This window comes from Polypterus senegalus, chromosome 3 (genome assembly GCF_016835505.1).
Source record: "Polypterus senegalus isolate Bchr_013 chromosome 3, ASM1683550v1, whole genome shotgun sequence".
Lineage (NCBI taxonomy): Eukaryota > Metazoa > Chordata > Cladistia > Polypteriformes > Polypteridae > Polypterus > Polypterus senegalus.
In genome coordinates, this window is record NC_053156.1 from 129532955 (window position 1) to 129556324 (window position 23370).

At 36.9% G+C, this 23370-nt stretch overlaps 1 protein-coding gene across 1 annotated transcript in view; it reads right to left on the reverse strand.

Moving 5' to 3' along the window:
- Positions 1-23370, reverse strand: part of cdk19 (cyclin-dependent kinase 19) — a 113893-nt gene that overhangs the window by 68441 nt on the left and 22082 nt on the right. The window contains exon 4 of the mRNA XM_039749764.1: positions 645-702. Coding sequence (XP_039605698.1) covers positions 645-702 — 58 coding nt within the window. The remainder of the gene's footprint in view (positions 1-644; positions 703-23370) is intronic.

Here is a 23370-nt window from a genome sequence, read left to right on the forward strand (position 1 = left end):
GTAAAGGTCTGTATGCATGCTAAACTGTTCCATTAGATATATATATATATTTAAAGGAACAGTGAAATTTTTTAAATATATTCACTGTTGATAGAGATATTTGTACACTAAAAAGAATGTGGTACTGGTATACAGTAGAGTAAGAGGTCATAAGTTAAGTCTTTAAAATATAAGAACAGAGTATTTTGAAGAAAATAATCTGAATGACATATTACATTTTATGTAGAAAAAGGTTGTTGCTATGAACATTTGTATATACACCAACATGGCAAATTTGTGTATAGACACAGAGAGCAAGATGTGTTAATGTGGCTAAGAAGATAGTGCCTATTAAAGCTCAGAATGAGTGCTAAAGTATGATTATTGCCTGTCTTTGTCCATTCTCTTTAGCACACCTTTATCTTGGACATCATTGCAGGGTGCTCGAACCTGTTCTAGCATGGCTGCAATGTTTTTTAAATAGGTTGAAAGTTATTTGAAATGTATATGACAAGCACAGTCTCTAACACAATGACAAAATAAAGCATAATAAAAACAAGCTAAAAAAATCAAAGATGTTCAATTTTCTCCATAAAAACAAAAATATAACCCTATTCTTTATCTAAAACCTGAAAGAAATACTTTAATTAATATATATAAAATACCTATTTTAACTCTTCCTCTTTCAGGTCCTTCTCCCATGACCAAAATATTTGCTGGCTTCTGAAAAACAAAATATATCAAGCTATTATAATAAGCCTACAATACTTTCAAAACACAAAATTAAAATATGCACAATAGCAAACATCTTCTTTGCTTATTTCAATGTTTTGAAAATCATCACAAAAATGGTTTAAGTAAGTTTTAAAGAAAATCTGAAAATGGTACTGGATAACATTAAGATTTATATCTAATGTAGACACTGGTACAAGAATAAGACACTTACTTTTGTTATTTATTATTAAGGGACCCATTTAAATGTCCTCAAGATTTTGCTATTCAACATGTAAAAAAGTATGATCTCTTTAAAAATCTGCTGCAGCACAAGAATTTCTGATAAGGTTTTAACCACTTTCAGCAAACATGATTTACTAATATTGTAAGTTTTTTTAAACAAACAACATTTAAAATTTAATATCATGTAAACTTTTATTCCAATATAATAAGGAACATACTAGTATAAATAACGAACTGTGTGAAAATCTCTAGACAGCAATAACTGATGTCAAGAAAAAAAAATCACACTGGCACATCAGCGAAGGCACAGTCTCAGAACCAAAATTACCTGACAATGCTCAAGGGCTAAAAACAAAGACTAATACGGTATATGAGCTTCTGACAGTACAATTAGACAATTTAGAAATCAAGAAAGAATGTTTAGCTAGATGGTTGAGAAAAAGTGTAATGGTTGGTCGGCATAGATGCAAAACCACATTAAAAATTCTACTTTTATGTGCTGTAGTTTATGTGACCTTTTGACTTGAGATGTGTCATTACAGAGGTGTTGTTTTTTGAAATATTTAATAAAAATAAATATGTATACTTTTCAAAATATCGAAATAGTAATCTTGACACTTGATCAATTATAATTAAAATTAGGATAGGAACCTAATTTAACAGAAACAGTCAAACAAGTAATTGTCATACAATCCAGTAGCACTTATGCAGAAATAACATTTATGTTTATTACTTACACTTTTAACTACATTATAGATGTTACACATTAGACAGCAGAACCTGATTTTTAGTGCTGGATTGCAGGTATTGTGCCTGTTACACAAAAAATCCTGCATGGCTTAATTTAAAGTGGGAATATCCTACATCACTTTAAAAGAAAAAAAAACAACTTTCATTGTTTCTCATTTCTGGTGTTTGTTGAACTTTGAAGCAGAAGTAATGTTAATAGCAAAAAAAAAAAAAGTACACAATGTAAGTGAGCGGCATGCACATTAGACATATACTAATTACTGCACTTAAAGTCCGGTTCAATGGCTAATTCTGTACTATTATATAGTCATAAGCAATAGCAGCAGATCACATATGTTAAGTAATTCTTAAGCAGTAACAATCTTAAACTGACAAATATGATTTCACAAAAGTATCCTTAAAGTTGGGTAAATCTTTTTTTTATTGATATTATTGAAATCACATCACAAAACATTCCATACAAATAAATAAATTTTTACAAAAATAAGATTGAAAACAAATCAACCACCACCACTGAGAAAGAGAGCTAACCCAGCAGAGTAAAACTTAAAGCTAGTAAAAATAAGTAAATAGATTAATTAATAAGTTAATAAAAATACATGGAGAAGAAAAAAAAAGTGGAGAGAATCTGCTTCCTCAGTGCTTTAAAAGCTTATTCTAAAATGTTATTGATTAGATCCTGCCAGGTTTTGAAAAAGTTTTGCACAGATCCTCTAACTTGATTTTTTTCCAGTTTCAAATAGTATATAAGATCAGTTACCCACTGACTTAGAACTGGAGAGTTAGGATTCTTCCAGTTGAGCAAGATACAGTGCATCCGGAAAGTATTCACAGCACATCACTTTTCCCACATTTTGTTATGTTACAGCCTTATTCCAAAATGGATTAAATTCATTTTTTCCTCAGAATTCTACACACAACACCCTGACACTGTCAACTGTGGGACCTTATATAGACAGGTGTGTGCATTTCCAAATCATGTCCAATCAACTGAATTTACCACAGGTGGACTCCAATTAAGCTGCAGAAACATCTCAAGGATGATCAGGGGAAACAGGATGCACCTCAGCTCAAATTTGAGCTTTATGGCAAAGGCTGTGGATTACTTATGTACATGTGCTTTCTCAATTTTATTTTTTTTTTAATAAATTTGCAAAAACCTCAAGGAAACTTTTTTCACATTCATTATGGGGTGTTGTGTGTAGAATTCTGAGGGAAAAAATTTAATCCATTTTGGAATAAGGCTGTAACATAACAAAATGTGGAAAAAGTGATGCGCTGTGAATACTTTCCGGATGCACTGTAAGTCTACGTGCCAATAGTGTAGTAAAGGCAATTACAGTTTGCTTGTCCTTCTCCACTTTAAGCCCATCATGGAGTACACCAAACACAGCTGTTAATGGGTTAGGAGTGATTGTGACTTCAAGGCTGTCTGATAGGCATTTAAAGATTTTGGTCCAGAATCATGTTAATCTGGTGCAGGTCCAGAACATGTGGCCTAGTGAGGCTGGAACTTGATTACAACATTCGCAGGTTGGATCATGCCCTGGAAACGTTTTGGACAATTTTAAGTGAGACAGATGTGCTCGATATATAATTTTGAGTTGAATAATTGTATGCTTTGCACATATGGAGCTCGAGTGAATTCCCCGCATTGCTACCTTCCACTCCTTTTCTGAGATGTTGAGTGAAAGATCCTTTTCCCAATGTCCTCTTGGATCTTTGAAAGGGAGGGACTCTAGAATGATTTTATATATTGCAGAAATACAGTCCTCAAGACTGATCAATATTTTTTCCGGCATAGAGGTAGGTGGGAGGTGAGGAAAATTAGGCAGGTTCTGTTTAACAAAGTTTCTTATTTGAAGGTATGACAGAAATGTATTGCTGGAAAGTTAAATTTTGAATGTAATCGTTCGTTGGATGCAAAGACATTGTCTATGTACAGATCTCTAAGTGATTTAGTCCCAAATGTTTTCCAGACATTAAAAACTGCATATGTTTGAGAGGGTAGAAAAAGGTGGTTCTCATGCAGTGCTGCCACAGATAAAAGCTTCTTTATCTTAAAATGCTTCCTACATTGGTTCCATATTCTGAGTGAATGAAGCAGAATTGGGTTGTTAGTATATAGGCGATAACTTGCATTTATTGGGGCACAAAACAAGGAATATACAGAAGTGCTGTAGGATTTTATTTCTATTGTGGACCAAGCCTATGCATGTTCATCTATTTGTGTCCATGTCCAGGTTTTTATAGCTTTTATATTTGCAGCCCAATAATAAAACTGAAAGTTAGGTAGAGCCATGCCAGTTTCCGCTTTAGGTCATTGTAGGATCACTCTTTAGATATGTGGATGTTTTGAATTCCAAATAAATGTGGTTATGGTTAAATCTAATTTATTAAAAAATGATTTATTGATGTATATTGGAATGCTTTGAAATAAAAATAGAAGCTTAGGGAGGATATTCACCTTAAAAATATTAATTCTTCCAGCTAAAGTGAGATGAAGGGTTGACCATCTATGCAAGTCTTGCTTCATTTTTTCCACATAGACAGCAAAATTTTATTGATATAGAGCTTAATGTCTACTTGTGATGTTTACCCCTTGGTATTTAAACTGATCTGCGATGATTAAAGGGAAGGTGTCCAATTTAATATTGTGTGCTTGAGAATTCACTGGAAAGAACACACTTTTAGTCAAATTAATTCTGAGACCAGAAATCTTTTGAAATTCTGTAAGTGCTGTTAGGACTGCAGGCACAGAATTTTGTGGATCTAATGTATACAGCACCATATCATCTGCATATAGAGAAATTTTCTGTTCAAGTCCTTCTCTGATAATCCCGCTTTATCTCAAGCATTTTGACAGTGAACTGCCAGTGGCTCAATGGCGATTGCAAAAAACAGTGGTGACAAGGGGCATCCCTGTCTGGTACCACGTTCTAGTTTAAAGTAGTCTGAATTAACATTGTTAATACAAACTAAAACTTCTGGATTGGTATGCAGTAGCTTGATCCATGCACAAATGTTCGGGCCAAACCCAAATTTCTCCAATGTAGTGAAAAGGTAGTTCCATTCAATCATATCAAATGCTTTTTCTGCATCCAAGGATAATAATATCTCTGGGGTGTTTGACTTTGCTGGTGAATATATTACATTAAGCAGGTGCTGAACATTGGAAGCCAAGTGTCGGCCTTTAATAAATCCAATTAGATCTTGTGATATTACCAAAGGCAGCACTTTCTCCATCCTTCTAGCTAGGACTTTGGAGTGTATCTTAAACATCATTATTCAGAAGTGAAATTGGTCTGTATGATGCACATTGTAATAAGTCCTTATTTTGTTTAGGAAAGACGGTGATTAATGCTTGGTGAAAAGTTCGAGGTAGAATTTTATTGTCTCTAGCTTCTGTAAATATTGCTAATAAGAGCGGAGCTAGCTAAGTGGAGAATTTCTTATAAAATTCAGCATGGTAGCCATCGGGGCCTGCTGCTTTCCCACTCTGAAGTGACTTTATAGCATCTAGTAATTCTGTTAGCGCCAGAGGTTTATCTAATTCCTCTGCACTGACAGTATCTATTTCTGGTATCTGTAATGCATCCAGAAATGCATTAGATTGTGCCTTGTCTTCATAAAAACTGAGTATAATATAAGGATTTATAGTAGTCTCTAAATGTGTGCATTATATTTTTATGGTCAATAGTACAGTTAGGGGCATATAGGCATATACTATAGGACAACAGGAGTTTGCCTACTAAAGGTAACTTAAGTCTCTTAAAGCACCATCACCAGAGGTGTGTTAGGCCCAGAGGTCTGGAACTGTGAGGTGAAATTTAAGGGCTCTAAGGTCACCTCTGCCTCTAGATTATTCAATCCTATGCCTAGGAAAGAGAGATGGATAACACGGGGGCCCGCTAAACACATCTATAGACGCTAAGAAAGTATATAAGACATCAATTTAATATATAAAGCATATATATAATTTTTTTTAGAAATACACTGGGCAGTGCTATGTAAAATTATGGCAAAAACTGGCGCATCTAAACATACCTGAAATCGCCCTAACAGGGCTGAAAGTGAAATGCTATAAACAGAATATTATATTTTTCTTCAAAGTTCTTTTTAATGGATGATGAATATAAGGGTATATCCTCAAGTATTCTATATATTCAAATTTTTATATAAAAAAAACTCAGAGGAAACAGATTTGAGAAATCTCTCCTTTTCTAATAGACAATACTACAATAAGCAATTTGCTCAAAAATGGGAATACGTATGTTGAAAAGGACAGTTAATACAGTTTAAAATTAATTTTGCAGCTTTGTACTGATTATGCTACATTTTTAAATATACTTTTCTCCACTGCTGTTACCTTACAATTTGTATTCGAGTAATTCTGCTAACAAGAGATACTTCTGGAGGTTTTAATCAACCATGCAAAAAGTTGTTAAGAATTTGTAATTTTACACACTATTACTGTTTGCGTTCTGTTGTTAAACAAATAATACCTCTGACTAATGTAGTGAACCTGGCCACTTACCTATTCTATATTCGATCTGTAAATAATATAAGTGAACTGTTGTTTTATGTACTTAATCTTGCACAGTAACTTCAAATCCAGTAGTGGTCTCTAATGCGGGTGCTGCTCCACCAAATATTTTAAAAAGTCTACTTAAATTAATTAGGTAATGTGAAATAATCATTAAATAAATGTGTTTGCACAACATGCCTGGTCCCTGCACATTTCAACATCTATTAAAAACTGTTTCTGTGTGAATAAAAAAAAAAAAAAATATGTGTAAATACCTATATTTCCAGAGTGAAGAACACCAGCCAAATGAGAGTCTATGTAAGTCCTTGGTCTTATAGCAAGCTAGTGACCTGAGGCTGACATTTAATTGGTTGCTTTCTGATTTTTCCTGTTGAGGCAGCTCTGTGTACCCAGGACACTCCCACATTCATTGGCAGCGAATTAGAATTGTTTCAAGTTTTTCTTAATCTAATGTCATTGGACAATTACCGACCCACTATGTCATGTGGATAAGATAAAAAGAAGGCAAATTCTAGGAGAACTTCAGAAATCAAAGCAAATTCAGTTATTTCTTTAATGAAACACCCCTTAATAAATCATTCTTTACATGTATATAGCGCTTTTTTCACTACTCTAAGCGATCTGTGTGTAGGAAACATTATAGTCTGTGTATGTTTTTTTTTCTTCTGAGATATGAAGTGCTGCTTCATTTTTTTCCCCCCAAAACTGCACCCCTGTCCAAATTATTTTCACCAGCCACTACCATTCAAATAGAAAGATGCTGTGTAAATGGAAAAAGGTGTTAAAATTTCCAAAACAAAAATATGATTTCCTACATTAATTAAACTGATATTTAAGGTTTTCAATTTAAACCCACATGTGTACATTTTGTTTCCTCCCTTTTTATTTTTCTATAATTAAGTAATATAAAATTAGAAATGTCAAACTTTATTTAGCGTGACAGACATCCGGGGACATTGCCCCACCGGGACACCGGAAGAAGCAGGGGACTGGAAATTGGGCAGTACTTCCCCCGGAGCGCAGGCTCCCTGGACTGCATGGGGGTCACAGAGCTGGAAACTCAACCCTGTGGGAGGACATGGCCACCGGTAGTGGCCGCCCGGACATTTATGGAACCCTGAATGGCAGCACGTCCATCACACCAGGAAGTGGTGCCGGAAGACATCCCAGGGGCACCCGGAGGGATTCCGGGTACTCATCTGACACTTCCACCACACCAGGAAGTATGGTTGGACAGAGCACCTCGAGCACCTTCTGGGTTATTATAAAAGGGGCCGCCTCCCTCCAGTAGACGAGCCAGAGTTGGGAGGAAGGAGACGGAGCTTGTGAGGAGGGGAGTAGAGGGTGAGAGACAGAAAGAGAGAAAAGATAAACCAGGTTGCTGCTTTGTACATTGTGAGGAGTAAAGGAGAATAAATGTGTGTGTTGTGGACATTCTGGTGTCTGTCTGTCTGTGTCCGGGGGCTGACCTTCCACACTAGTTAGTTACATTATGAGTTCATGTACCAGCACGGGTTTGCACAAATTACGTATTGATTATCTGCAAACTACTCACTTTAACAAATTCATTGTTGAACTGGATACCACGTCAATGCACAAGTAACAAAACAATTGCAGGGAATATAATTGGCAAATACTTGTCAATAGAATCATAGCTCACCAAAGATGTTTCTTCTTTCAGTATTATTTTAATATCTTCATTATGTTTACTAGTGAGAGCATGCAGTATAATAACTAACATTTACATGTCCACTTTTCACTATTTTCTGAACATGCATTCTCTATTCTGAGATTTCATGGAGAATGGAGGCTGATTCCAACAGCATTATACACAAGGCAAAAACCAGCTTTTAACATCCTTAGATTTATGTGTATCCTCAGAATAATTAGTCAAAAAAGTAAAATGTTTTTTCAACAATAAACATGTTATTATGTGTAACAAAACCATGTAAATACCAAAGTGTCAACATTCATACAGTAGGAGGGTATGTCTTGTTTTGATTTAGTACGCATCCTTTTTGTGATATGTTTTAAAACAGTCAACAATGCACAGCCTGATGTTGCAATCGAGACAGTGTGTTCCTTTGCAGACTTTTCTTATAATATTTTTTCTGTTGCATGAACATGAAAGTGTATATTGTCAGTGCATGAACCACATAATCGATGCACTCCCTTGTATCATTATAGGCTTCCACCGTGCAAAGCTTAGTGACTTCCACATTTTCCCTGACGCAAACAACAGTTGTTGCATTGTGAACAGTGCTTAGGGGCTAATGTCTTTCTTATCCTTCTACTTGATCCACAATCATTTTGCCTTTTTGCCAAACATCCACTTGCACCACAGTAAACCTTCAGGTGACTGAATGTACCAGGTATATCACGGCGGTTCAGCTCCACATGCAGCAGTTTCACTATTCGTGTCAACATCTGATGACCAATTCGCAGTGTCATCACTATCATTTGGTTCAACTAAAGGTTTGGTTTCATTTTTTTCTAAAACTAGATTTACAGCTTCTCATTTACATGCTATTGGATTGTAGGCGGCACCCTACTCATGTGTACTGATGAGTTACCGTAGACTGGCAAAACCTACAGGAATATTCATGATTTCTGTTGCTCTAGATGGCAGAAAAATTCAGTCACAAGAGTTATTTGGAGGCTTAACAATCTAAACCAGATCATTACATGTCACTCAAAATCTGACTCGGAATAATCAGGTGTGCAAAGAATTCTGACTTCGAGTCATGCTCTTGGAGTCAATGCCAAGGAGGTTAATAGAGTGCTAGTCCACTGTCAAATACAATCACTCAATTCACCCACCCCCCACCAAAATCAGTCATATGGCAACTATGCAATTGTAATTAAAGTAACAGAAGAAGAACAAAGTTAAAAGAAACAATATGGTAAACTACTGCTTTCCTTTATAATTCACCATGCATTATTGTCTTAAATTTCCAAAGCTGTTTAATCAATGGACATTAATGTTCTTCACCACCCACAACTATGATTATTTTTTATACATTATAGTAATTTTGTTTAGAAGTTTTTCCTCTTACTGTATTTCATTTCCAACATCCATATTTTTAGAAGACAAACGAAAGATAATTTGGGCTAATCAAATATTACATGGAAAATGTTTTATAGTTTTACCTACTAAAAGATGGATATGTTATTCCCTATATATAGTAAATTGCCTTCAGAATGGCAAATTACCTAAATGAGAGCCCTAAATGGAATGTGAAATTTGAGGAAGAGGATAATATTTACAATCAGAGACAAGAACTGCCAGGTGTGAAACAGCTGACGGACCCCTTTTGTTGCCCTAATTTATTTGTGTACAGTCTACCACCATTACTGTAGACAGACTGATAGTTGAAAGGAGTAAATGGTAAAATTAAACAATCTTCATGAAAACAGTGCTGAAAAATCCCAAAAGGTGTACAAAAAGACAGTTGCAACAAAGATACTAATGCTAATACATGAAACAGACAGGTGATGTTAGAATAGACTGCTCAACAGACATTAGATTAGTGTTAAATTAATTCAGTAGTAAACTGAACTATATTTTAGTGTTAACACCATACCCATTTTATCATACAAAGTAGTGTTTACTGCTAACATAACCTTTAAAATAAGCTTCTATATAAGCTATTTTTATTTTGGTTAGGTATTTAATATGGTATCACTCGCCTCTATAATAGCCAAACCTGCAAAGGTATATTCCCCTCAGTGTCTGTTCTCTTCAACATGAAACATAAAATGAAACATAAAAAGCTTCAGGCAAGATTGTGCCAATGTTCTGACATTTGTTTACTGTGTGTCTTTAAAAAATCTCGAATGCACATGTTTAAATGTTGTAAAATGTGAAAAAATATTTATTTTACCTTAAACACTTTATCTAAACTGCTTACATGTCCTACAAAGATGCTAAACTATGTGTGCTTGACGTAAATAAAATAAAAATACATAACCTGCATTTTCTCAATAAAGTAAAACCAATGCTCTAAGTAGCAGAAAATAAAAAAATGAATATGTAGCTGCAATAAAACTGAAAAACATTCAAACATATGACCACCTGAATTAGTAAAATAATGCACATTAGACATTTTATAATATTTAGTTGCAGAGCTATGACATGGTTTGGGCCAACCCAATCATGAAGGATTATTTGGTATCTGCTTTTGTTTTTGGCTGTTGCTCACAAAGTTGAGGAAGTTATGAACACATATAGGCAAATTAAAATTGCTATGAACAAATGAGGAGAAATAAACAACTGCTTTAGAAACTATAATAAATTATAATAAAGTAATAAAGTATTAAATTCATGGAATCCACATAATGAATGGAATCCACATAATAAATCTTTGGACTCTAAAGACGGATCTTGAATGAAATACATCAGAAATGTGGGACTACTGAAAACATTAGTATCTGGCAATCCAGTTAAATCTGCAGCAGGATTTTTGTAAAATATTCATTAAGGACTTTAGATCAGATACTGAAACTAACCATCCTCAGAATTTTACTGATTTGAGACACTATGGGATAAAGTGAATGTTCTGTTTTATATCAGACAGAAGGCGGTGGGGTTTAGAAACAGCTGAATTCACACGTTTCTAGATTTCTCTGTTCCATTTGCTAGAAAGAGGGTTGCATTTTACAGCATCAAACAGCTCTTGCTGATTTAGCTTTTTGTTTACAGCTAGATTCAAAATAATTATTAATGACTACTTCGATATTTACACCTTTCCAAAGGATGCTGAAGGAATTTTTAAAAATTACCGGAGATAAGCAAAGGAATACAGAAGGGGGCTCAGCACTACCATGTGGTTTGCCTAAGAGTCAGTGTGGAGGATGTGATGTTGCCAGTCTACATATGCTGAAGTGTTTTAGTCATGAAATTAAGAGGGTTGCACCGTCCTAAATTGAGGAATTTGGTTGTCATATTTGCTGGTACAGCAGTGTTAAATTCTGTGCTGTAGTCTATAAACAAGAATCTGGTATAACAGTTTTTAATATCCAGAAATACCAGTATGTTATGATGTAATAGATCATGTTCAATTCACAGAGAGCAAAGAGGATGTGAAGGCTACCTTATAACTGCAACACCTGAAAACATTTAAGCAACTGAGAAATCAAAAGTGGGGTATATTAGATATTCCTGTAATCAGCTCCTAACTCTGTGATCCAGAGAACTTAAGTGTAATAAAAATAATGACTACTGTATTGTAACTAGTCCACAACAGGCACTTAGTGAAACAAGTTACTCCAACCTCATTAATGTTTATATTCTGCAAATGGGGACTCTACAACAAAAACTGAACACTCTGTTACAGTCTAATGATGAATCACTATGATATTGCAGTTATATTATGTGGTGACTTCAATTATATGACTTTGGAAGGTAAGTGACAAACTTCTGTCCAAATGTGTCTTGGATAACCTATGGATACAAGTAGCTGGACTTGTTCTATGTTAATGTTAAAGATGTCTTTAAATGTAAACCTGTGGCACCACTGGGAAAATTGGACCATGTGCGACTATGTCGACTCCATCCATGTTGCCTAGTGGTGATTAGTATGAAAAAAAAAATAGAGCAAGGATCAGTTGAGGAAACATTTAAAACAGATAGGATTAGTGCTGCTTTTTGCTAATGGTTTGGTTTTCCCTGGGATGACAGTCAGAAAATACTGCAATAACAAGTACTTCATGTCATACCAAGTAAGATGTTCATGTAGTGTAAACTTTCATCCTGTCTCTTGTTTTTATTTTGAGTTTTTATTTCTGTGTTGTAGGTGAATTGAGCTTCCTAATTACAATAATGGATATTCAAAGTATAGTGAATTAATTTTGAAATAACATTATAAATATATATAAATACCATGGGGCTGAGGTAAATACAGGAATCGAATTACACTCTGCAGAAGTCTGGTGGTCATTACCTTGAAAAGGACCACTGATTTCTTCAGCAGCTGAATCTGCTAATGTATTCCTCAGCTGTTCCTCTACGCCACATAGGTCCTCTACAGTATCAGGCATCCCACAATGCTTCGTCCCAATGTCTGCACATACATACTGCGACACAGCTCACCCAGGGTCTGAGGGGATCCATGTGCATGCTGGTGGTCATGTAACAAGGCAAATGGGCTTTAGCAGCGGGGACATGCAGTCGAAGTGCTCTTTAATTGCTGTGTCTGTGCGCTCCACTTAGCAGCTCCTGTGAGCATGTTTTATGGCCATTTTCCCTATCTATCCTCACCAGCTCTGTCAACCCATGGTCACCAGAGGAACATGTCATTACCAGTTCTGCACAAAGGAACACTACACTGCATTGTCTTGGTGATATCGGAATCTGTTAAAATTATTGGAGAAATTAAATTATATAGCTATATTACTTTGAGAGCAGAGGTTAGTCAGGGAATAATAAAATATCAATTAATGAAATAACAATCTGTGTGATGTTATAACTGCCAGATATACATGGTGAGATGTTACTTTATGGTTTATTTAGATTTATAGTGAAAGTAAAGCTTTGTTGTGTATTTAAAATGTCTTTGTGTCTAACAAACTACTGCATTACCAAACCTGAAGAATTTCAAGTGTCCCATACAGATTTACCCGTCTATACAGTAAAAAAATAAAGATTCAAGTTATTAAGAGCACTGGATGCAAAATACAAGCTGTCCAGCCACGAAAGCAGTATTCATTATGCTGGTAACTGTTATAAAATTGATACTTACACACATCACAGACTGTTATATACAAGAAAATGCATGAATATGCAAATACAGTGGAACCTCGGTTCACGACCATAATTCGTTCCAGAACTTTGGTCGTAAACTGAGTTGGTCGTGAACCGAAGCAGTTTCCCCCATAGGATTGTATGTAAATACAATTAATCCGTTCCAGACAGTACAAACTGTATGTAAATATATGTTAGATTAAGCACAAATATAGTTAATTACACCATAGAATGCACAGTGTAATAGTAAACTAATGTAAAAACATTGAATAACACTGACACAAAACACCCAGGCTCCCTGCTCAGCTATAGGAGCTGGCTCGCCGTCTCCTCCCTCCCTCAGCTACAGGAGCAGGCTGGCTGACGCTCTCTCTCTGTAGCGCGCGCGTGCGCGCGCACAAACACACACACACACAATCCTCCCCCGCCCCATCCCTTCCCTGTCAGCTGCCCCCTCTCTCTCTGCGCTTGCTCGCTCACGCTCTCTAATCTCTCTGTAGCACGTCAGCAGCATTTTTTTTTAAAATGAGTTTTAAGCACAGCAGAAAAACGAACATTAAAACAAATCCAAGTGCAGTGCATGCAAAAACCAACTCGCAAGCAACCAGAAAAGAAAGATTGCAGGAGATCACGCTATTAAACTTAAAGCCTAATCGCTGTAAACACTGTTTTTAAAATGAGTTTTAAGCACAGCGAAACAAAAAAGGAACATTTGAAAAAAGATAAAAGTAACATTGCAACAAATCACGTTATGAACTGAAAAATTAACTTTTGAAAAATCCGTAATACAAAAACCACCAAGAAAACTAACCTTGCATGAGTCGAGTTCTGGCATGAAGTGTTTTCCTTCAGGTGTTTTCTCTCTTGTGATTTCTTGGGTTTCTGGTGCTTTTAGCTGTTAGGAGTGAAAGCCTCATGCAGCCATTCCAAAAACAAACTCCTTGTGACCCAATCCTTCGTGTTTGCCCCACATTACTGGCAGTCTGGCTTTGTTTACATTGTGCTGCTTGAAAGCACGAGGGTTCTCAGATTGGTAAATGAGTAAACTGGTAAACAGTTTTTCCACCTCTTGTAATTTCTTTCTATACTTCGATTTCAATTTTCTTCAAAACTTTCTTCACTTGCTTAGAAGTCAATGGAAGGAGAACAATGAACAGAGCTCTTGCAGCCACGCGGCTTGCTAGCTTGCTTTCTCTCTCGCTTTCTCTCAGCACGTACAGCCTGCAGATAGGCAGGCAAACACGTGCAGCAATCTCCTCCTCCCCCCCCTCCCCAGCAGGCACGTGCTCGCTTGCTCTTGCTCTCTCTCTCTCTCTCAGCTCAGCACAGCTCAGGCAGGCAGGCAAGGGAAACTGGCTTGTTCATATACCGAGTGCATGGTTGTAAACCGAGGCAAAAGTTTCGCGAGCTTTTTGGTCGTGAACCGAGTTGTACATGAACCGAGGTTCCACTGTACATAACTTGAAACCATTAAAAATGAGGTTAATGATAAAAAAGTACATGTATAATATACATAAGGACATGTCATATTATAAGTGATTCGAGTGGTAATGAATCAAGAGCTTTGTTTACTGACTATCAGACACAGATACTATCTATTCAATGGAAACTAAAATATAATTAGCGGAACTACAAAGAAAAATAGTTGGAAAAATCAAACTGAGGCTATTCATGAAATTGTTATCGTTTTTTTTAAAGAGAAAAACTTTTTTGATAATATTTCATATTGTTGTGAGAAAATATATCAGTTTTTGGAAAAATTTATCTTCTTCTTCTTCTTTTGACTGCTCCTGTTAGGGGTTGCCACAGAGGATCATCTTCTTCCATATCTTTCTGTCCTCTGCATCTTGTTCTGTTACACCCATCACCTGCATGTTCTCTCTCACCACATCCATAAACCTTCGCTTAGGCCTTCCTCTTTTCCTCTTACCTGGCAGCTCTATCTTTAGCATCCTTCTCCCAATATACAGTACTCATCATCTCTCATCTGTACATGTCCAAACCAACACAATTTTGCCTCTCTAACTTTGTCTCCAAACTGTCCAACTTGAGCTGACCCTCTAATGTACTCACTTCTAATCCTATCCATCCTCGTCGCATCCAGTGCAAATCTTAGCATCTTTAACTCTGCTACCTCCAGTTCTGTCTCCTGCTTTCTGGTCAGTGCCACTGTCTCCAATTCATATAAAATAGCTGGTCTCACTACTGTCCTGTAGACCCTTCCCTTTCACTCTTGCTGATACCCGTTTGTCACAAATTACTCCGGACACTCTTCTCCATTCATTCCACCCTGCCTGGACTCTCTTTTTCACCTCACTTCCACAATCCCCATTACTCTGTACTGTTGATCCCAAGTATTTAAACTGATCCACCTTCACCAACTCTACTCCTTACATACTCACCATTCCACTGACCTCCCTCTCATTTACACACAAGTATTCTGTCTTGTCCCTACTGACCTTTGTTCCTCTCTACGGCATATCTCCACTTCTCCAGGGTCTCCTCAACCTGCTCCCTACTATCACTACAGATCACAATGTCATCAGTAAACACCATAGTCCATGGGGACTCCTGTCTAATCTCGTCTGTCAACCTGTCCATCACCATTGCAAATAAGAAAAGGCTCACAGTCGATCCCTGATGTAATCCCACCCACCTTGAATGCATCCGTCACTCCTACTGCAGACCTCACCACTGTCACACTTCCCTCGTGCATATCCTGTAAAACTCTTAAGTACTTCTCTGCCACTCCCGACTTCTTCATACGATACCACAGCTCATCTCGAGCCATATGCTTTCTCCAGGTCCACAAAGACGCAATGCAAATCCTTCTGGCCTTCTCTATACTTCTCCATCAACATCCTTAGAGCAAACATTGCATCTGTGGTGCTCTTTCTTGGCGTGAAACCATACTGCTGCTCACTACTCATCACTTCACTTCTTAATCTAGCTTCCACTACTCTTTCCCATAACTTCATGCTGTGGCTCATCGATTTTATCCCCCTGTAGTTACTACAGTCCTGCACACCCCCCTTATTCTGAAATATTGGCACCAGTACACTTCTCCACTCCTCAGGCATCCTCTCACTTTCCAAGATTCCACTAAACAATCTGGTTAAAAAAAACACTGCCATCTCTCCTAAATACCTCCATGCTTCCACAGGCAGGTCATCTGGACCAACGGCCTTTCCATTTTTCATCATAGCTGTCCGTACTTCCTCCTTGCTAATTCATTACACTTCCTGATTCACTATCTCCATATCATCCAACCTCTTCTCTCTTTCGTTCTCTTCATTCATCAGCCTCTCAAAGTACTCTTTCCATCTGCTCTACAAACTCTCATCGCTTGGGAGTACGTTTCCATCTTTATCCTTTATCACCCTAACCTGCTGCACATCTTTCCCAGCTCGGTCTCTCTCTTTAGCTAATCGGTACAGGTCCTTTTCTCCCTCTTTAGTGTCCAACCTCTCATACAACTCATCATACGCCTGTTCTTTAGCCTTCGCCACCTCTCCCTTCGCCTTGCGCCTTATTTCCTTGTCTATTTTCTGCATCTCTCTGACTATCCTACTTCTTCTTTGCCATCCTCCTCTTCTGTGTATATACATGTCTATATGTGGCTGATCTTCAATCTTTAATGTGTTTTGAGAACATATTGAGAAATATTAAATATCACATTTTGGGTCAAAATAGTTGTAATATCAATTTAAGCCCATATCACACAGCTGTCCTCCCACCTATAAGCCTGTTATTAGATGGCAACTTGTTGACATCAGGATAATAAGAAAGTGGACCCAGGAGGCTGCGATGGCTCTGTAGGACTTATTCCTTAGGACAGACTTGGAAATGATATGCAAGTAACATGGGGGTGATATCAAGGGATTCAGTCACTTCATCAGAGACTATATTAAACAGTGTTGTTGGCACTATTGTACCCTCAAAAACAGTGTGCAGCTTTACAATATGTCCTGGGTTATTAAGCAGCTAAAAAGTCTCATGAACGATAAGAAGAAAGCTTTCAGATCTGGTGATAAAGATGCTCTGAAGGGCATACAGAGAATAATGAAGACAAATCTGAGTGAAGGGAAGGAAGCTTATAGAACTAAAATAGAAAACAAATATACTCAAAGAATAAACATGTTTGGAAAGAACTGAGCATAATTACTGGACTCGAGCAGTCCAGGCCTCAAGATCTGAAAAGGAACGCTGACAAAGCTAACCCCATGTACCAATTTTTAAAAGAGATTTTACCAACATCCGCCACCTACTTCTAATGGCTAGTCCACCCAGATCATCATCAGCAACTCCCTCAATGTATTTTCCATCTACCACTTCAGCTGGTATGGCTAGTGAGGAGTCCATCTCAGATCACCAGTATGGGCTATCTATAAATGACGACCAAGAGAGGAGACAGTTGAAGAGGCTAAGAGTACCTAATGAGTATTTAATGTCTGTGCTAACTAACTTTGTGGTGTCTTCTTCTACATGTTCAGTCTGGCATGAAGGCGACAGAAAATACTACTGCTGTGGGGAAAAACATCTGATATTTTGCACTAATGAGTTGTGTATCGACACAAGGGGACGAGAAAGAGTATAGGAGGAGTTACTGTTTTTTGGTGTAGAGTGCCATTTGTATCTCAAAATTAGCTAAACAAAGGAACTGGTTATTGAGTTTCACAATATCAAAGAGCCTCTATGCTCAGTCACTATTCAGGAAGTAGGAGTGGACGTAATGCACTACTATATATATTTGGGGGTCCACATCAGTGACTGGCTAGACTGGTCTTGCGACACAGAAAAACTATATATAATAAAATGTAAATCAGGTTCTTTCATTCTAAGGAGACTGCATTTCTTTTAACGGGGAAAGAGACATTAAGTATACTATAGGGTGGTCCAGATCTAATTATGCAATTTTCATTACGTTATAACTTATTAAGTTTACTACACAGATGATTCACAAAAATTATTTTTGTTACTGATAGCTGACAGTACCTGCCCTGCATTCCAAAATGGCGGGGAGACGGTTTTCATAATTGCATAATTCGATCTGAACCACCCTGTATAACTGATAGCCAGTGCTGTCCTGGCAACATCACTTTAAGACATGCCCACTGAATAAACAGCCTAATAAAGAAAATAAGCTCAGTTATAGGATCTACACTTTACCTGCTGGAATTAGTAACACAAGAGAATGAGGACAAAACTGACGGCCCTTGTAAATAATGCTGCACACCCCCTCAATGATGCACCATCATTGAGTACTTTCTGTCCAAAAATTATTCAACTGAGCAGTTTTAAAAGATGCTACTGAGGCCCCTTCACACCTATGGCAATACACCTTTTTTATAATGCCTCATTGCTTTCTTATTAACAAAGTCAAAGTTTTTTTTCTGCTGTTTTGTAATTCATGTAAATAAATTTAGACAGATAAGATGTTATTTCCCCAGGAGAAAATTTGGCATTTTACAGAAGCTCATTAAAAAAATAAAAAAAAAATTACATACATGCTATTTTTGTTATAATATTTCTTGAGTTTCCATAAAAAAAGAACATTTCTCGCTAGAACAAAAAAAAGTACTATATACCAAACTTATATAATTTCCAAATCCATCCATCCATCCATTTTCTAACCCGCTGAATCCGAATACAGGGTCACGGGGGTCTGCTGGAGCCAATCCCAGCCAACACAGGGCAGGAACCAATCCTGGGCAGGGTGCCAACCCACCGCAGAATTTCCAAATATTATAATTAATTTAAATTCCATAGATGCTTGTAATGATTAGGATATTATCACGTTTCTTACCCTGCACACAGTTTAACAGTACAAATTTCATTTCTCCTCTTCTCTGTAAAGTAAAAAGTGTATTAAATAATGGATGCCTGAATGCAAGAAAATTTCCGTGACATAACTAGCATTGTCTTAACATTAATGTTTAAAAGCTGAAAGTGCGCAAACAAATTTGTGAGCGCTTTGTTTCATCAGATACACAAATTAGATATTTTGATTACATCGAATTTTGTGAATGAGAGTGGTATGATCTTCACTTGTTCATTGAGTAAAAAGATATCATAAGCAAAAAAGAATCAAAAGATGACATTCAAAAATTTATTTTGTATTATTCCTGTTAAGTCTTGTTGTTTCAAGTTTCAGATTTATTATAATTTGATTACACAATGATGATTTTGAAGCCTCCATACTGAAATGTTATGAAATAGTGCAAAGTAATTGGTTTTTAGAAAACTGAGCGAAATGTTTTCTTACAAATGCATATGCCTTGCAGTTCTAAAACAATAGTATATAGCGTGACATTCAAACACCACTAAAAAAATTGTACTTTTAAAGTGTCTGTCCCTCACCTAACACTACAAATCTGTATACCACTATTGCATTCACAACTGGCAACTGCCATCACCCATGCTATCACTTGTATGCATACTACCAAGTTGTGCTCTGCAATGGTATTTCACAAACGTATCAGAGCCATGTGTACTATCTGCATCATACTACAATTCTACCTCTCATCAAAATGAATGCTTTAATTTCTAACAACATACTGTATTTTTAGTTCAGTCATTAAAAAACTACCACGTATGTTTTCAGATTTACAGTAAGTAATTATACCCGAGACCTGCAGTTCAGAGCCACAAATGCCTTTTGAAAGTCCTGAAGTAATTTCCTGTGCTCTGGGTTCTTTTAGGCAGCCCCAGATAGCACCAGAACAATAAGACCCAATAAACCCTAGTTTTAGATTATACACCTAGGCATCCTTGATCAATTCCAAGCTACCTACTCTCCATAAAATGGCACATTGATCCAACTGTCTGTGATCAGAATCCTTTCTTTCACTTACCACTGTAAGAGATTTCTGCATTGCAGTTGGTGATCTTTTGACCTTTACTTAACATTGGTGGCACTATGAACAACTGCTTCTGAAGCACCATTCAAAGCAGCCCTATATGCTGCCTCTGGCAGTCATCTATCCAACCTTGTGACTTGAGGGCTGTCCATTTAGTAATATGGACACCATGTCCACCCTATGCCTCATCTGCCACTGATAAACTCTGTGGACAATGGCCGGCCGTTCATCCCAGCCAATACCCCCACAATGCTAGATGGAGCCCTTCCGGCAGCATAGAGGTGCCCCGAATTCCAGCAGGGCATCATGGATATTGGAGTTTTCCTTCACAGCCCTGCTGGATACCATGGGGGCCGCAAGGGGCCGCTGCAGGGAGGCTCAAAGACTTATATTTGCCCTATAACCCGGAAGTACGTCCTAGTTACATGGACAGAGGAAATGACATGCTTCCGGCATGAAAAGAAGAGTTTTGATCTGACCCGGAAGTGCTAGGAAATCACATGGCCTGAGGATTCAGAAGCACTTCCAGGTCAAGGACTATAAAAGGAGATCCCAGACATTGAGTTGAGCTGGGTGGAAGGGTGGCAACGTGTCTGGGAGTGGAGGATTGGTTTATTGTAGAGTATTGTGTTTAATTTAATGAGTATTATGGAGAAGAGGGTGCATTGTGCACTGTTTGTCAAGAATAAAGTCAACACTTGGACTTTTACCTCATGTCTGGCGTCTTGGACAAGGGTTCAAGGGAGCGATAAAGCCCCAATCTGTCACACCTTAAATTTAACACCTATAAATGCCATTTACATAAATTATACAACAAAGGTTAATAAGTGAAGCAAAACGGTTCTTTTCCATACTACTCAGATATAGTTAATCAAAAGATGGTACACAAGAAACAATAAAACGCATAAACTAAAAGATTCACATTTGTGTGCTTTATTTAAAGAAATTATTTTTACAATACAATTAGTTTTTTAGGTACCAGGATATATGAAATTATTTCATATACTGTAAAATAACAGAACTTTAAGATAGATTCAGTTTATAAGTAAAAAAAAAACAAAAACAGGCAAATCAAGATGGCACAGCAGTGCAAAAAGATAAAGCCAATAACACTACACAAAACTTGTACACTAGTCATTCTTCCAAGATACAAACTGAATATGGATCTTTTACCATCAAAGAAGGCTGCAACATATTGTCCTTTTCACCAATAGGCGCCATAGAGCTCTACTGAGTTGCTTTATTAAATACATCTGCCATCAGGCCTGACTGCTTAATACACCAACTTTTGGATGGACTTCAAAAATATTTCAATAACTAGCTTGCTTCGCTCGCCAACGCCAACCCCCCTGGCCTGTGCTATGCACCAGCCACTTTGCGTCTCTGTTGCTTGTGTTGTGAAGAGGGGGGCTGAATGCACACCAAGGAGACGTGGTCGCTCCCCCGAAACCACCTCTTAAACAGTGATACAATGGGAAACAAATATAGTTTTTTTTTTTTTACCTCCTCTTTGCTCGATCATCTGCTGGCTTGTTGCTGCTGCCGTGCCGCATGATCTGCATCTCACACAGCGTACTTTAGTCATATCACCTATGTCCACATATTCAATCTCTTTTCGCTTTTACCTTTTTATCAATATCGCATTAAAATTTGATTCCGTGTTTGGAATTACATTGTGCCAACTCAACTGTAACTGCCCGTGAGTGAATATAGTTTCTTTCTCTCTACAAGAAATGTGTCTGACACTAGCATTCACACAAATGAGAAATGATTTCTCTCATGGGATTTCAATTCCACCAAACAACAAATATTTTTATTCTTGAGGATACGCCTCTTCATTGGGAAGAAACACAACTTTTTTTTCCCTGACGGCAACACAGATTAGATGATCTACAAGTCTCTGGCTTAAAGTTTAAATCCATACAATATATTCAAACTCTTTTCGCTGTTCCATTATTTCACCGAGTAATAATTTCCATTTGTTTGAGCTAATGTGATGTTTACTATCCTTTTTTTGAGACTTTCGCACCTCTTTCATGTTAAGTTTTTTTTTTTAAGTAGAATTGTGAATTCATTAAGCAGCTACATATTGTGCTGCTAATACAGTACTTTAAACTTAAAGCATTCAAAGCTATTAATGCAGAAGGAAAATTAGGACACACTGTTCAGTTCCCATTGCTTCTAATGAGAAATGTATTTTGCCATTTGCTTGATGGAATATGGATAAATGTTTTAGTATAAATTAGCCAGTACCAGACACTTCAGGTCTAAGGCATCACTCATGCACCTAAGCTGAAATTCACAGCAAAATTAATAAAGTATACCAAAAAAAATCAAAAGTGGTACACAACCTAAAATTAACTGAAAAAAAGGTGTGGATATTATTTTTCAGCATATTACCATAATACATGGTGTCTGGGAAAGGATTTTATTTAATTTACAATGTACCTTTTTGAGACTTAGAGATAAGTATTCCATCATGAACAAACTTAAATCTTTTTTTTTGTGTGTACAGATGATGCAGCCTTTCAGTGGAAAATTAATAGCTGCCAGGCACTGAAATTTCAAAGTAAATGTTGGTCAATCCTTAATTTGGATATTGTAAATGGCAGTATATTTTTTTACAGTGCACTTGGTGATCTACCTATAATAACAATATTGTAACATGGTTTCCTAACTGAAGCGACCTTGCAAGCAAGTACATAATCATATATGGTATATAATACTGAAACATGCTTAGTTAGTAATCTGAATCAAATGCCTAAAATGTCATGAAAAAAATAAACAAGTAAATTAAATTTTTTTTTTTTATGTTGTCTTTGTTATTAAGTGGGTTGAAACTAAAGACAAACCCAGCAACCTATTGTTTGGACATCTAAAAATAGACTTCTTGTATGATCAGCTATTTCTGCTGAAAAAATATTGTTAAAAATGCTGTTTGTCAGCCAAAAACCTCCAGTATAGTATGGGAAAAATGACATGCATACCTGTACAGACACATGGCTACAATGGCAGGAAAACAAATAATACTGAGAGTCAGGGTGGTTGCACTTGGTCAGTTATCAGATCTGCTGAGCATAAGCCTGGTTGCTGAAAGAGCCATTCAAGACCGGAAACAGCAGTGAGATAAGAGATTTCTGGCAGTATCCCATCAAATGGGTATTGTAATTTTTAAAAGCAAAGAATGAACGTGCAGAATTTCAGGCGCTAATCTGCAGGTCCTTTTCTTGTGCATCCTAAGGGCAGAAGTGGTGACAACCTGATAAAGATTAGAATTAAATAAAAACTTGCCTTTCCTCATCTGTGCAAAAAAAAAAAAAAGAGGAATGGAATCATCTGCGTAACACCCCATCAAATTACATCTAGACCTGCTTACTAAACTGTACATTCCCAAATCTAAATTATTTTTTGGTATAACAAATTACTTTAATAAATGCTGTTTCCCTACATTGATGGACTGAAGGCAGTACCCCAGATGTCCAAGTGACTATCATCATCAAATATATGTAAGGCTTCATTGTTTAATCAATACC